Consider the following 15,111-nt stretch of genomic DNA (forward strand, 5'->3'; position numbering starts at 1 on the left):
AGGAGTGTGATTGATATCACCGAATTCGTAGCATCGACTTGGTTTGGAATGAGATCAGCAATTGCGCTACAGTTACTTTTGACCGCTTAGATACCATATTTACTGCCTAGTCTTGTTATGGAGTGATTCATCATTAGAGTACGAGTGTGGCGTTGAAGACCTAGAAATACCTGCTAGGAAGTACATAACTCGCATGTGCTTATGCCATGAAGGTCTATTCATGTAAAACCTGTAATATTCATGGGTTAATTATGCCAATATTATCAACAACGCTGAATTCAAGCATGAGAAACGGCGGACTGTGCAAGAATGTGAGAGGGAGGAGTGATGGGGCAAAACCGTCGCGGTACTGCCTTAGATTCTTTGCCTTGAGTAATAATATAAAACCCGGAACATTGGCTGGCTTTGGCATGTTCGAATCCTTGCTTTCGAGGTAAACTATCTTAAAAGGGGCTGGCTGCCTCATATGCCAACTACATCGAAGCCACGTTTTTGCTCCCATTCATGTAACGTTGTGATAACGAAAGCTATCAATGTATGCCAAAAGCCACCAGACTCTTCAGAATGATCCAGCGCGTTGAGGAAAAGTCAGAGGAAATGACCAACTCTGCTCAACGCAATCTCCTTGGGCTTCAAGGAGACTAGCTCTCGACAGAGCGGTTTCATGGCCATCGCAATCGGCCAAAGAAAAGTAGCGCCTGAAATAGGCTGAGGTTCGAGAGATTGCGCTCTTCTTGATCTCTTTCACATAACTCAGCATACCTTCGCGCCGAGATGTAACAAAGCTCCTGTAGATGATCGTATCTTGGTGAAAGGGTGCAGCTTACCAGTCGCAGTAGCTCAACGAGAGCAGCGGGAGAGAATCAGGGTTTGCCGAGAGGTTGGCGACGAAACGGTCCTTATTCAGCCAGGGGAGAGCGGGGTAAATCGTGTCAAAGTAATTATTATGCAGAGTAGCTAAGTCAGAAGATGTGATGCATTCATTCTCGTGAATGACTGGCTGAGGCAATGGCTGAGGTGGGGTGTGTGATAGGGATGCTGGGATTGTATGAGGAGAGTCCAGAGCCCCCATCATGGGAACCGCCCCAAACAAGCAGGAATCGTCGCCAGCCCCAGTCAAGTTGGCTAAAGGATCATAGTCATCCATGGATACTTCTACTATAGGCGAGCCGTGGGCTCCAGGCATGTCCCTCGGGGTCCACCCCGTCTGTGAGTCGTTTGCAACGGGGTCAAACATTGCTGGCAAAAGTGTTCGAGCCTGGCAACAAGGCCGCGGTTCGGGTCGCGACTGCGGCCGTGACTGAGGCTGACTGATACCATTAACTGAACTAGTATCGACACTCATGGTGTCGTTCGTCGATGTAGAAATTGGGTTTGGTAACTCTTACAAGTTGGCGATACGCCCCTCGGCCTTGGCTAGTCGCTCTTGGAGCTCCTGGAGCTGGCGAGGGAGGTCTTCGTCGAGTGCTTTCTGAGATTGGTAGCTACATGGTTGGTAGAGACGCGTGCATCGGGAACATTTGGGCTCGGCCCGATCACAGCGCACCTTTCTTCTGGTCTGGCTGTCACTTTTCAGCACTGCTTCGCCGCTGGCGTATCAGCGTGATTGAAAGTCTGTGGGGCACCACGCAAGACTCTATGGAGAAAGACCTATCATACTACAAGCCCGTTAGCTAGAAAACTACGCGAGGTCGTTGGGGGATAAGACAGTTGCTGCAGTGAGTTGGAGGGAGATGTAAGGACTGTAGACGGCATCAAGATCTAGTGGTGAACGCCTGTGGGCCACCTACCACAGGTGTTACAAGGCTGCAGCCTCTTGTTCGTACTCATCCTTTATATCTTTAAGGTGGCTGGCGGTGTGGTGAACGGATGCGCTGCGGAAGGATTTTTTTCCCCGTCCAACGATGAACTTCTAGGACTTGGAATTACTTCAAGCTATGGAGGGACGTAGGTATTTAATGCTACGAGCCGCGCTCCTGCGAGCGAGGTCGGCACATCGTCTTGGCTGCAGCGATGGAGAGTAATGATAAAGTCAGCGTTGCTTGCAGGAGGCTAGGCCCAAGAAATTATGACTTGACCTGTCACATACGCCGGAACACACGAGTTGAGGGGATTCGTCGGAGTTTTGATAATCTGGGCTGCTTCTGGAGCTGAAAGAAGGCCAACCCTTGGCCTGTGACAAGTTGATCTACGTCACCGGAGCAAGCTCCAACGCTATAATTACCGATGGCTGATGGATAGCTTCGAAAATCCCGTCATCCGTTCGCTTTATATGGACAATACATTGATCACATCAACCACAAAGTCAAGCGTGCTGCAGTGACAGGCCGATCGAAGTGTCCGCAAGATGCTGTTTACCACTTTCTCCGATCAGGGAAGAAAGTGGGCTGTTTATTGGGCCTTGACGATGAGCTTCAGGGGAAACTTGGACTATCACATGACCCTGGCAAGTTATTAGAAGAGACCATGATCCACGAGAAGGACGACAAAACTGCTGAAGTGCTCCCATATCTGCTGATCTCTACTCTGTTAACCCCACTGGCAGCACAGGGCGGTCGCTATATCCTATCCCCAAGGGCATATATGTCTGAAACACACATCTGACTAGAGAACTTCAGGCTCTTTGTGGAATAACGAGGGTGCCTGGCTGGCGTTATATGCCACCTCAAGATGAGATGGAGATGGAGGTCATTACGTTCAACACCTGAACCGGAGAGTGGTATTCTGAACAGGGCAAAAAGTATGCATACATGATTTGCGATTCACTTTCGGTGATTAGTTGGCTTGTCTATAAGCGATCTATGCCACCACTAATTGATGAATTATACCTTCATCTTCAATTCAAAGACGTAGGTCTCATCCACTACGGAAGAAAGGTATGCTCGATAGCTGTTTGTGCGATAGAAGCCAGTGGGAAGGAACCCTTAGCCTGCGGGAAAGACACGGTGATGATGAATGGTGACAGTCATCTTGCAAATGTCGAGTAACCGATAGAGCAAAATGAAGTCGATGATCAGTTGTTGGTAGAAGCTCGGAAAGGCGGGCCCGCGCTAGGGGTGAATATAGCAAGGCAGACGCCTGCGGCCGTTCCTCGAAGTACGAGCCAATCAGGACAATACTTCAGAAACTCAGAGCGCCCGCTCTTCTCCCATTGGTCACCATCATCACGAAGCTTAACAAATGTCAACCAATAGTATAGGTTAACATATATGTCTGGAAACCTGTCGCACCCTTTTCGCCCATCGAATCAATGTTTATCAACGTTTTCTGTGCTAATGAAGGCTGACCTTTGAGTTGCCATTTCCAATTGAGCTTCTTTCTTGGCTTGCAACCTCATCCGCAACTACTACCTATCTCCGCGTGCTTGCACCAAGATCCTCTGTCTTATTCTCTTCAACTCGCATTACCAACTACAGACGGGCCCGCTGAGAGACAACTACCCCGATGTCAAGAGAAAGAATCTCATGAGGGTCACAGGTCACAACTCAAGGGCCGGTTTTTCCAACCGACCCCGAGAGCCCGCAAAATGGGCATGCATCAAAGTCATCTCCTCGTTCGATCCATGGCTGGAAGGCAAGTCTCCAGTCGAGAGAATCTGCCCAATCCTACGGTCTGCGCTAATAGCTCTCCCACTAGTGGGCTATTTCCTATGCCGCAATGCTGTCGAGCACTTTCCTCTTCGCCACCGATAACATCATTGTTGCAGATGCGCAACCAGCCATTGTGAATGACTTCGGCCCCATCGAACTGCTTCCCTGGATCTGGACTGGCTTCGCGTTGGAGAACATGACGATACTCTCGTGGGGCAAAGCATATGGCATCTTCAACATGAAATGGATATATATTCAACATTCTGCTCTTCGAAGTGGTAGCGCCATATGTGGTGCAGCGCCAACCATGGACGTGCTCGTCGTCGGTCGTATCATTGCCGGCGTTGGAGGGTCCGGCATGTACTCGGGCACCCTCAGTTATGTCTCCATCCTCGCAAACGAAAAGGAGAAACCAGTGTATGTGGCAGGTAGTACTGACTTGTGGGGAATTGGCAGTGTGCTTGGGTCGGTGGTAAGAACCCGGTATCATGAAAGAGGTTGGTGAGTTGTGCGTGCTAACACAAACGTCCAGGTTGGCCGTGTGTTTGCTGCCAGCCCTCCTACGTGGCGATGGGTATGTTAACAATGGTTTCTGAGAGTGTCCATTTTGTTCTAAAATGATTGCAGGGCTGCTATATCAATCTTGTCGTTGGTGCAGTCTTTGCACCGGTCTATATCTTCCTCTTTCCTAGCGTGATTCCGAAGCCAGGTACGATGCTGCCTCAGAGATTGAAGATGAAGGACCGGATTACGACTGTGCTTTTCTTAGCTAGCTCGTGCTGTCTAACAATGGTCACCTCCTTCGGCGGTCTCGTCTACGATTGGGAGTCGACAGCAATGATCACCATGTGGGTGGTGGTTAGCGTACTATTGATAGCTTCTATCTTGGCATTGAGATATCATCCCGGATTGGCGAAGGAAGACCGACTTTACCCTGTGCACTATCTCAAAAATCCCTTGATGCTCAACATTCAGCATCAGGTATTCTTGTCGTCCGGGATAATTCTCGTGAGTAACTGTAAACCTAGCATAAGACGGATTTCTTAGCTAATGGCTCCCTAGAGCGGGACCTACTATATTCCCCTATATTTTCAGTTTGTTAGAGTACGTCAGGTTACCATCTTGAATCATGAAGGCAGCGTCCTCACAGTAGACAGGGCGATTGACCATTGGACGCTGGCGTGCGTCTCCTACCTCTGATCGCCGCGATGGTTATTGTTTTCATGGTCAATGGAGTGTTCATGGCTCGATATCCACTGGTTTCTCCTTGGTATATCAGTGACAGTGCTCCGACTGTAATTGGAACCGGGCTCATGTTCAGATCGTGGCTTTAAAGTACGAGTCTGTGATAACCAACAAGCAATAGGCACTACCAACGAAACTACAAATAACTCCAACGTATATGGCTACATGATTCTCATTGGCACCGGCTGCGGTTGCTATATCGTTGCGGGTTTTGCTATCGCACCAGGCCACACTGTTCCAAAGGACATGGCAAACCTGTCAGCATCATGACGATCGGTGCGTTTTCATTTTTCAATTTTTTTTTTCTTTTGGGGGTTTCCCCCCATATGATCATATACATATCCCCCGGTGGTGTGGCTTTCTTGCTAGTATCGGGAACAGCGCAATTTCTAGGCATGATTCTTTTTTTGTCAATTTGCAGTTCCACGTTCCAGAATACAGCTGTGGATAAGTTTAGGAATGTCCTCCCAAACTCATCAGAGGAACAAATTACACAACTAGTAGCTGGCACCAGCAGCAGAGCTTACAAGGAACTCTCGGACGAAGACCAGAAACTCGTCATTCCCGAGGTCACAAGCGCCATGACGAATGAGTGGCTGATGTGTGCCGTGGCTGCCGCTCTGAGCTTTGTTTGCTCGCTTCTTCTCTACGTTAGGTTTTTTCTATAACAAAAATTGCCCTATCATCTAATGACCTGATTTGTAGAAACCAAAGGCCGGAAGCGAACCGGCTTCAGAGAAGAGAACGTGATAGTGGCCTTGTTGTTTACACATCACCACAGACTTTTACTGGACAAAAAGTGTAACCAGGTTATCAGCTTTAGCTGCGCTGTTGCATCTCGTACTTTATATCTAGGAATTGTGAGATTATATCTCTACAATAGATCCACCGAAAAGGGGAAAATTTTCTTCTTCTTGAGGGTGGATCTATTGTAGATATTTTGCTCCAGATGTATCAAGTAACAAATGCACTTCACCTGCGCCAACAAATCACGAATGACGTGCAGTCGTCTTGGCCAGTAAACTCTCCCATGAGTCCAGGTCAGATGTACACGTGATTAGTCTGTACAGTGGCACTGCGTTTATTTGCCAACGGGCAACACGTGTTATGAATACTATCTAGCTCGATCGTAGCCAGAGGGCATGCTGGACGCTGGCCGGCGAGCTTACTGCAATTACACTTTTGCAGGTCCCAAACAACTACGAAGCATGCTGAGGTCCCCGTGCGCTTGCGCCAAGTGATCGCTGGCTCTTGATGGGCCCAAAAAATGCATGTACGTGACGGTTTCTCAAGCGTGACACTGGGTCAAACGTCGGGATCTTCCGAAGCTCACGGTTTGATCACGTCGTACACGAATTGGCGGTAGGGTGGACAAGTATTGGGTGCTCCCAAGATGTAGACATTGATTTGTACACTGAGATGAACGAATAGCGTGCAGAGGCCCATGATTCTATGGGTCCTCTAGCTTGGGTAGGATGCAAGCCAGTTTATGAAGATGACTATAGCCTCTTCATGAGTGAGATTGGGAGAATGGTCATTCGTCATGTATCGGTAGGCAGCTGGATATGTGATGATATACAGACGTGTAGCTGGAAGCTGACGCAATCGTCGCTGATAGTATAATTTCAATCGCACATCTACATAGTAATTTAGCAGTTAAGCGCTAGCAGGTGACATATCTAGGTACGTGTGGTACGGGCCATGATGCCATCACATGGAACTTTCGATCGTTGGCATAAGGCCCGCGGCGTACTAGCATAAAGGACTCTTTGGGATGTATGTAGGTATCAATCATCATGTCCTTGCAGTCCCAGATGCTGTAAACAGATGAACATGCAATGTCCCGGAATCTATCACCCCCGATCACGTGCTTGGCTGCTATTGGATGGAGTAAAAGTCCCGAATCTCGGTTATCGCGATTGACCCGTCCGTATGGATCGAGCTTGGACAGTACCTATCTACAACTAGTCAGGCGAGGTTTGCGATTGACAACCGGCAAGCTTTCCAAGACAGTACGTTCTTGCGATCTTGACGAGCTATCAGAGATTCCGAGGAGGGTTGATGCTGGAAGCGCATTGGCCGCAATCGCTGTGCTAACCTGTCCGTGCCGGACTCTAGCACATGTTCGTGACAAGGAACCGTGGCCAGTCATGAAACAGGCAGAGACACCCTCTTGAAACACACGCGCCCACTCACCTTCTCGGGCGCCTAAGTCCGACGCTGATTGGCGGCGCAAGCGTGCCCAACACCTGCCTCTGTGTGCTTTGGCAGATGCCTGCCCCAGCAGCGGTCGTCGTTTCGTGAATGGTGCAGCAGTCGTCGTCCGAAGGTCTCTTCCTGTGCGTGATGAACCATAGAGCATTGACGAGCATCGAGCAGCTATAATTAGCCATGTCTTCTGTCGCTTTGGCACTCGTTGTGAAGTACCTGGCTGAACAGAGATCTGAGCGGGCCCCTGCCTAGCGGGAGGTACAAGCGTCAACCGCACCGCAGTCAGTCTTCAGGTCAGGCATGGATGGCAGAGACTGAAGACTGGAGATTGGAGCCTGGCAGGGCCTGGAGGGGGAGGGGCCCAGAGAGAACCCCGCTAACTTGACTTAGAGCCAGGCCTCAGATCCCCGCCGTCGCCGTCGCCTTCCAAGTGCTTGGCCTCTGGACTGCATGGGTCAAGCTGGGCGCTTCGGGCTTCTTCGTGATCACAGGACTGCAGAAGCTGGAAAGTCTGCCGGAGAAGGGGGCTCTAACATTAGACACCACGTGGATCAGAATGGCAACGGCATACCGACAGCAAGAGCTGGTGATGGAACACGGTCTCGCTCCCAGAGCAGAGGTTGGACCATGGACCCCAGAGAACCCACTTGAATAGCCTTAATCTTGATACTCGAACAACCCTTGTCTCACCTTGATCCCCATCCCGGGCACCCCTCCCCTTCAGGGCTCGCGATCTTTTTTGGCTCCCGGTCCGCCCGCGGGCTGCCCCGCTACCGCCGCCAAGTGCTTTCCAACTTGCAAGGAGGCAAGTCAGCTCGGATCGAAAGAGGTATTGTGTGTGTGTGTGTGTGTGTGTGTGTGTGTGTGTGTGTGTGTGTGTGTGTGTGTGTCTGAAGGCAGAGAGCAACGAGGATTAAGTGACGGGTCAGACTGGTGGCCTCCAGCCCTCGGGGAGCTGTCTGTGACGGTCAATGGCATGAGTGTCTGGCCGTGTCAAGCGCTGCGGACCCTTGGAGGTGGTATACATGAGATCCAATTGGCATTGGTGACAAGATGCCGCTGAGCGACCGGGATGGCTGCGCTGTATCTTCATGGGCGGGCGCAACCAACTAGGTGTTGTCAAGTATCGAAAAATAACCCGTCACTCCGGCACGCGCTCGTATCTCGCATCTCACCGTACCACCGTACCACCGTACCACCGTACCACAGCCCAGTATTCCCTCGCCCTCTCTCTCACTCTCCAGGGCTGTTCGTAGTCAAGCTCCCCTCCTCGTGTCTTTCCTGGCAACCTGGGGCCCCCAAACCATTCCTCGCTTGTCCCAAGCCGACGCGCAGCTGCGATTGGCCAGAGTGGGCTGTTCCATGGGCCGGGCAACCTGGCAGGGCCTTTGGGCCTGGCATTCTTGACTGTGACCTCCTGAGGGGAGCTGCCCCTCAGATACCCACCCCTCACCCAAACTCCGGCTTCCCATCTACACACTAGACCCGACGGACCACCACCACCACCACCACCAACACCACCGCACGCACGCACACATTCTCGCCCCGTCTCTGTTCTGCTGTGTGCGATTGTTCGATTGTTCGGCTTGGTTCCTGTCGATTGTTCCACAAACCACTTACCGGCGCACGCCAACCCAAGTGTTTCCTGCCAGCCTATTCAACCCTCTCCGCCATCCGCCATCATCCACCTCGACGGCCAACACTCCTGTTGAAACTTCACCTTCTGCTGCGGGGCAACCAAACCCACCGCGAGCCTGAGATCTACCCACGCTGTGTTCTCTCTCCTTCTCGCTCCCGCGAGCGCTCTTTCCCTCCCTCCCTCTCTCTCGAGACTGCGAATTTCAGGTGAGCACCTAGTATTTTCTTGCTACCCCTCACGGGGATCATACAGGAACCGCACATCAGGTTCAGACCACACATCTGTCATCATCTGCGTATCACCCTGGCGACCCGCCTTGGCCGGCTCGTCTATCTCTGCACGAGAGCTGGTGCCGGAAGCCAAAAGACCAGACGAAGGCGTCTGAAGTCCCGTCGCAAGTCGAGTCGTGCCTGCAGCCCAGCCCAAAGCTCCAGCTCCAACCCCAGCTCCAACCCCAGCTCCTCTCCTCCCCAGCTCGGAAACGCCAGATCAGTCTGCGACCAGCCCACCCTCTGGTGACGTGACGAGCCCGCCCGGACGAGCTGATCTTCGAGCCGCCTTCTGGAAGCTGTCCGCTGTCAGTCGTCGCCCCCCGGACGCCCTGGTAACTCTCAGACAAACCGGTCCGGGCAGACCTCCTCAGGTGTGCCTGCTTGCCAGCCCATCATCAAAGCGGACTCGGCCTGCAACTGGCACAGACGATCTCGGCTATCTCGAGTCGCAGGAGCCGCCTCGTCGCTGCGACATCTGAAGAGGGCAAGCGCCGGATACCAGCTGATCTGATCGGCTCACCAGCGTCTCCGACTCGTCCACCCACGCGGGTCGTTATCACTGTCACCGTCACTCGTCACCGTCACTCCATATTTCTACTGCCTTGATTCATTCGCTCCCTAAAGCATCCCGGCTAATAATTGAACCTGTCCATCTAATTCAGACCGTCTACACGCGCGTCAGATCACCGATCACACAAAGAAAGACGCTTTTCTCGTCTTGACTTGCTACTAGTACCAGCCGTCGGCTTGAAAGAAACAAACCCCTAAGCCACAAGAGACGACAACGAAATCCACATTCGGAACCTACAGACCCTCTTTGCGACTTTGGGCAGGCCCGAGCGAAGACTTGACGCAACGCTACCTTTTGGTCTAATCCGAGTTGACCCCTTTCCTATATCATCGCCGAATCCTACGAAGGCGGCGAACTCGGCCTCTCACTGAACCTGCGAAGCATCCTTCTCTGTGCCGAATACACGTTTGCAAGCCGTTTCGCTGCTGCCTTACGAATTACTGGTAATACACTTTGGCCTAATCTCAGATCCCACGCCGGTTGGACCTCCTCGATTTCAGGCTCGAGGTGCTCAGACATTGTATTTGGACTTGCCGACCACCTCGACTTTCATTGTTCTCCGCCTCTGTAGCTGCGCCTTCCTCTCCCACAGGTAGCTCACCATGTCACGATCTCAAGCTCCGAACCCCGCGGGGTCCCGCAAAATCTCGTTCAATGTGAGCGAGCAATACGATATTCAAGATGTCGTCGGTGAGGGTGCTTATGGTGTTGTCTGGTAAGCTGCCTGGCGATCTTAGCCCCTGGTATTATCGAGGCTAATCCACCCTCAAGCTCGGCGATACACAAGCCGTCAGGCCAGAAGGTGGCCATCAAGAAGATCACGCCCTTTGACCACTCCATGTTCTGCCTGAGAACTCTGCGTGAGATGAAGCTCCTCAGATATTTTAACCACGAGAACATCATTTCCATACTCGACATCCAGAAGCCTCGAAACTACGAGACATTCCAGGAGGTCTATCTGATCCAGGTATGCGAAAGTGATGAGAGTATCAGATGCCAGTGTTCTTATGCTAACGTGCCGGGCCCAGGAACTTATGGAGACAGACATGCACCGAGTAATCCGAACCCAGGACCTTTCCGACGACCACTGCCAGTACTTCATCTACCAGACCCTTCGCGCTCTGAAGGCCATGCACTCGGCAAACGTGCTGCACCGAGATCTCAAGCCTAGCAACCTCCTCTTGAACGCTAACTGCGATCTGAAGGTGTGCGATTTTGGTCTCGCACGTTCTGCTGCCTCCCAAGAGGACAACTCCGGTTTCATGACCGAATACGTCGCTACTCGTTGGTACCGTGCACCCGAGATCATGTTGACGTTCAAGGAGTACACCAAGGCTATTGATGTATGGTCGGTGGGCTGCATCCTGGCCGAGATGCTCAGCGGGAAGCCTCTGTTCCCTGGCAAGGATTGTACGTGATGAAAACTCTTTCATGGTTCACAATGAGAATGCTAACAATAACCCCAGACCACCACCAGCTGACATTGATCCTGGATGTTCTCGGCACACCGACGATGGAGGATTACTATGGCATCAAGTCGCGCCGAGCTCGCGAGTACATCCGTTCTCTGCCCTTCAAGAAGAAGGTCCCTCTGCGAACATTGTTTCCCAAGACCTCGGACCTGGCCCTCGACCTTCTCGAGAAGCTGTTGGCATTCAACCCTGTGAAGCGCATCACGGTAGAAGAGGCTTTGAAGCATCCCTACCTGGAGCCATACCACGACCCTGAGGACGAGCCTACGGCACCTCCGATCCCCGAGGAATTCTTCGACTTTGACAAGCACAAGGACAACCTCAGCAAGGAGCAGCTGAAGCAGCTCATTTACCAGGAGATCATGCGGTAGGAAGGCGAAGAACTCATTGGGAAGACAGGTGCGCAGGACTAGTGGACCGGCGCGTCCTGGCGTTTCTGTGCACAATCATGACACGTTGCCTGCTCACGACTTTTCTTCTGGATTGACGACATATTGCGTTGTCTACTTCGATTTAGCATAGCGGATAAGCGCGCAAGCGACCAGGTAGTCGGACTCTTTGGTAACCAAATTCAGGGATGTGGTTCAGTACACTAGACCATCAAGCGAAGACAGCAGAAGATGGGGAAAAAATCAGAAATAAAGAAAAAAATGAAACCCCGCGATGGGAGGAATTATGAGACAATTCGACCCAGTATACGAAGATCTGGTTCACTCGACGGTCAGGGAAGGAGAGGTAGACTTGGTTGGATGAAAGGGGAATGATGAATATGGGAGACTTTTTCTTGACTTTTCTCCTTTTACTTTTCTCCCCAAAGCTCCCCAAAGCACGGGTCTAGGTCTCCCTTGCGCGGCAACGTGGATGGACGACAATGAAATGGATGGCCATCTCTTCTCTAGGCTCACAGCTACTGCTACATGAATGACGATGTGGATTCTAGCATGCAATAGAGAAGCGTAGTCTTGGGTTGTTCCGAGCCTCTCAGTCTCTTTTTGCCTCTTGTCTCTTTGAATATTGCATGTCATTTTGTTCACAGATGATGCCTCATCCGTAAATCCAGGGAATATTCCCCCTATATCTGAGTGGAGATACTTTCCCGACATGACAGTAGCCCTGGATATCTAATTGGGGTTTCAATCACAGCCTGTCTCGTCTCTGCCTTGGCCCAACTTATCAGACAAACAAAAGTCGAGCCCACGGCCGTACCGACTGACTGTCCCTATTTGCATTACTTACTTCCCAACGCCCGTGCCTGCTCTGGAGTGTGAAGTCTCGACACCCCATCGTGAGAGGCGGTAGCTTAGACCCTCCCGTATGTAAAAGCACGGGACTCGAGTGAAGTCCTGCGCCAAGTCTGTTTATCCTGGCCCGCTCCTTTCCTACGCTGTCCGCCCAACGACGAGCAGCCGCCCGCCGTGATCAATCGGGCTTTGGAAGGGGTCGCCTTGTCTTGTCCTGTGCTACCCGTTTCTTTCCCGTGGTCTGGTATCTTGCCGTCCGGGCCATGGGTAGCGCTTACACCAGACCTCATCTCATCAAGTCGTAATCATCATAGCTGTCGTGTCCTTGTCATGGGGGTTGGGTTCCTAGATCGTACATTTCCTTTTGGGTGGGGGCCCTTCTTCTTTCCCCATTTCAGTATTTTTGCCCCGTTTCCGTGGTCCCTCGAACTCACGTGGCGCCCACGACCCAGAGTTCGACGCCGATGATGTCGAACTTCTCGCCCTCGTCGCTGAGCGGGTCGTTCTCAAAGGTGCCGCAGCGCCCGCTCTGGCCGCGGTTGAAGCCGTCGTCCAGCCACAGGCCGTAGCGGGCGTCGCGGCCCTTGCCGCCGCCCAGCGCCAGGAACGACCGCTCCGAGTTGATGAAGTAGAAGCGGTCGCGGTCCTCAAACTCCTCCCACTCCTGGCGCGTCGCCTCGGGCAGCAGGGCGCCCCAGTCGTCGGAGGTGGGAGCCGGCGGCTTCTCGTCCGTCGTCGGCGACTTCTTGGTCTCGGGCGGCACGTAGGGGAAGTACTGGAACCGGATTGAGTGGTCCGGGTCGTGGTGATCGAAGGTGTCCTGGGTCGGCGAAGCGATGGTGGTCGAGGCGCCCGTGAGCAGCTCGGCGTCCGGGGCCGAGGGCGGCGGCGGCAGGCTCGCGTGGACCGAGGCCTTCCAGAGGAAGCACTCGCCCGTCCCGTAGTAGCCGCCCGCGATGTGTGGTGCTTCGGTTAGGTAGCCGCCAAAGGTCTGCGATAGCAAGGTGTTAGTCTCCGAGATTACAACGGAACAGCCCCACGATGGGAACGGGTGGGGAGAGAAAGACGGAGGGACAGAGATAGACTTACGCCTCCAGCGCCGTCCCGCACAACCAGCACGAAACCAACACGGCGGCCCCTGTAGTCCTCGCATAACTTGTAGAGGGTGGCCAGCGAGCTGCCGTTCTGGTACAGGCTGTAGACCAGACGCCACTCCTCGCAGATGCGCAGGCGCTCGGGGAAGTTCATGCGGATGGCCTCGGCGACGCCCGTCGACAGCAGGCGGGCACGTGGGTCCGTGTCGCGCTCGTAGCCGCGCAGCACCAGCGGCTCGTAGTCGGGCATGACGAAGGGACTGGCGGTGCGCGACAGGGGCCGGTGGGACGGCGAGAAGGGCGCGGTGATGCCGTCGCCGTTGCTGTGGTTGTGCTGGGACGAGGTCATGTCGGTCGGGAAGGTCTTGCTGCTGTGCATGCTGGCCGACAGGTGCGAGTTGGAGCGCGACGAGGGCCCAAAGGTGCGGCCGAACCAGCCCGAGATCATGGAGCTGATGCCGTACTGCTCCTGGTCGTGGTCGTAGTCGTGGTCGTAGTCGTTGCGGTGGGCGGCGGTGGTAACGGGAGCAGAAGCGCGCGCGGATACAGGCGTCGATGTGCCGTTTGACGGTGGGTACGAGGACGAGGCGTCTTCCAGGCCCGGGATCAGGATGCCCGAGTCGTGCCGCGAGGTCGACGGCTGGGTGCTGCTCGCTCGGCTCATGGTGATGTGACGTAGGCCCAGCGACTCGCGTGCCGTGGTGTGCGTTGCTCTTGATCTAGCTGGGATAGCCCACGTGTGTCGAGCTGTCTGCTTGCTTGCTTGGTTGCGGCCGGGCAAGGACAAGGCCGGGCAATACGATGTAGAAAAGACGTGGTAATGCACAATAAGGAAAAAGAGATAAAACGGATTGCCCGAGGTGCCCAGTAGGATGGATACGGCTCGTCGTGCCAGATATGCTGTTGTTGGTTGCTGCTTACTTAGTTCGATACCCAGACCCAGGCCCGGGGAAGGTAAGTCGGCTAACTTGGCGAGATGTGCCTGGAAGCTAACCTTCTAACTGCCTGGGTGTCTCTTTTTTTTTTTTAGTGTACGTGTGAGCTGAGACTGTCAAATGAGGGCCTGGCTGAGAGGTGGTAAGGCGGCGCTACCGTTGATTTAGGCTCGGTGGCTTTTGCTGCGTGTCCCTCTGGTGGGGGTTTGCGATGACGAAGGCGGCCGGGGGGGAGGAAGAATGGTGCGGTATGAGACATGGGACGGTCACCCCAAGGCTTGATGGCCTGATCAACTGATAGGACAAGCATGTGTACATGCGTAACAGCCTGGCTCCTCGGGGTGCGGCGAAAGGCTGCCAAGTTAGTTGTTAAATAAGTTGCCCGAGGACGGGGAGTCGATGGGAGAATGGACCCGATTTGCACACAGGGTACAAAGAACGAAAGCCAAAAACCGTCCATGGATGCGAGTGGGATATACTTTCCGGGGGCAAATGAGGCAAGCGGTTTTGTCTCGGATGCCACACCTTTACACTTGGATCTAACGTCGCCCCGAACTCGGAAATTGGCCATGTAAGTCGAGAGACAGTATGACAGCAAGCCTGGTGCATTTCTGGCTATTGAATGAACGACACTTACGATGAGAGATTCGAGCCGTGGCGTTCCTTAACTCGGTGTTCGACTGCAGCGTGAACACCCAAAGTCGAACTACTTGGGTACTCTTTTGAGATGGCAAAATAGCCATGTTTCCCAAGCAGTGCACGTTAGTAGGTTTGTTTTTCACTTGCCCAAGCATAGAAACAAGTATTGGCTGCGGTATACACTCGTTCCTGCATAATCCGA

General features: G+C 53.0%; 5 protein-coding genes across 5 annotated transcripts; 3 read left to right on the forward strand and 2 right to left on the reverse strand.

Moving 5' to 3' along the window:
- Positions 1–823: 823 nt before the first annotated feature.
- On the reverse strand, positions 824–1,345 carry JN550_009572 (uncharacterized protein; the record flags this gene model as incomplete). Its single annotated transcript, XM_049321659.1, has 1 exon — positions 824–1,345. One exon carries the CDS (start codon positions 1,343–1,345, stop codon positions 824–826), a length of 522 nt encoding a protein of 173 aa, XP_049168519.1.
- A 2,312-nt stretch (positions 1,346–3,657) lies between these two features.
- JN550_009573 (uncharacterized protein) lies at positions 3,658–4,790 on the forward strand (the record flags this gene model as incomplete). Its single annotated transcript, XM_049321660.1, has 5 exons — positions 3,658–4,062; positions 4,123–4,164; positions 4,218–4,299; positions 4,360–4,598; positions 4,653–4,790. 5 exons carry the CDS (start codon positions 3,658–3,660, stop codon positions 4,788–4,790), a joined length of 906 nt encoding a protein of 301 aa, XP_049168520.1.
- A 2,349-nt stretch (positions 4,791–7,139) lies between these two features.
- Positions 7,140–7,701, forward strand: JN550_009574 (uncharacterized protein; the record flags this gene model as incomplete). The annotated part of the gene is made up of 2 exons (XM_049321661.1): positions 7,140–7,174; positions 7,443–7,701. 2 exons carry the CDS (start codon positions 7,140–7,142, stop codon positions 7,699–7,701), a joined length of 294 nt encoding a protein of 97 aa, XP_049168521.1.
- Positions 7,702–10,130: 2,429 nt separating this feature from the next.
- On the forward strand, positions 10,131–11,371 carry JN550_009575 (uncharacterized protein; the record flags this gene model as incomplete). Its single annotated transcript, XM_049321662.1, has 4 exons — positions 10,131–10,243; positions 10,300–10,495; positions 10,557–10,938; positions 10,995–11,371. 4 exons carry the CDS (start codon positions 10,131–10,133, stop codon positions 11,369–11,371), a joined length of 1,068 nt encoding a protein of 355 aa, XP_049168522.1.
- Positions 11,372–12,671: 1,300 nt separating this feature from the next.
- Positions 12,672–13,999, reverse strand: JN550_009576 (uncharacterized protein; the record flags this gene model as incomplete). Its single annotated transcript, XM_049321663.1, has 2 exons — positions 12,672–13,232; positions 13,331–13,999. 2 exons carry the CDS (start codon positions 13,997–13,999, stop codon positions 12,672–12,674), a joined length of 1,230 nt encoding a protein of 409 aa, XP_049168523.1.
- Between the last annotated feature and the right edge of the window lie 1,112 nt (positions 14,000–15,111).

This window comes from Neoarthrinium moseri (assembly GCF_022829205.1).
Source record: "Neoarthrinium moseri strain CBS 164.80 chromosome Unknown scaffold44_Wmoseri_CBS_16480, whole genome shotgun sequence".
Taxonomy (NCBI): Eukaryota; Fungi; Ascomycota; class Sordariomycetes; order Amphisphaeriales; family Apiosporaceae; genus Neoarthrinium; species Neoarthrinium moseri.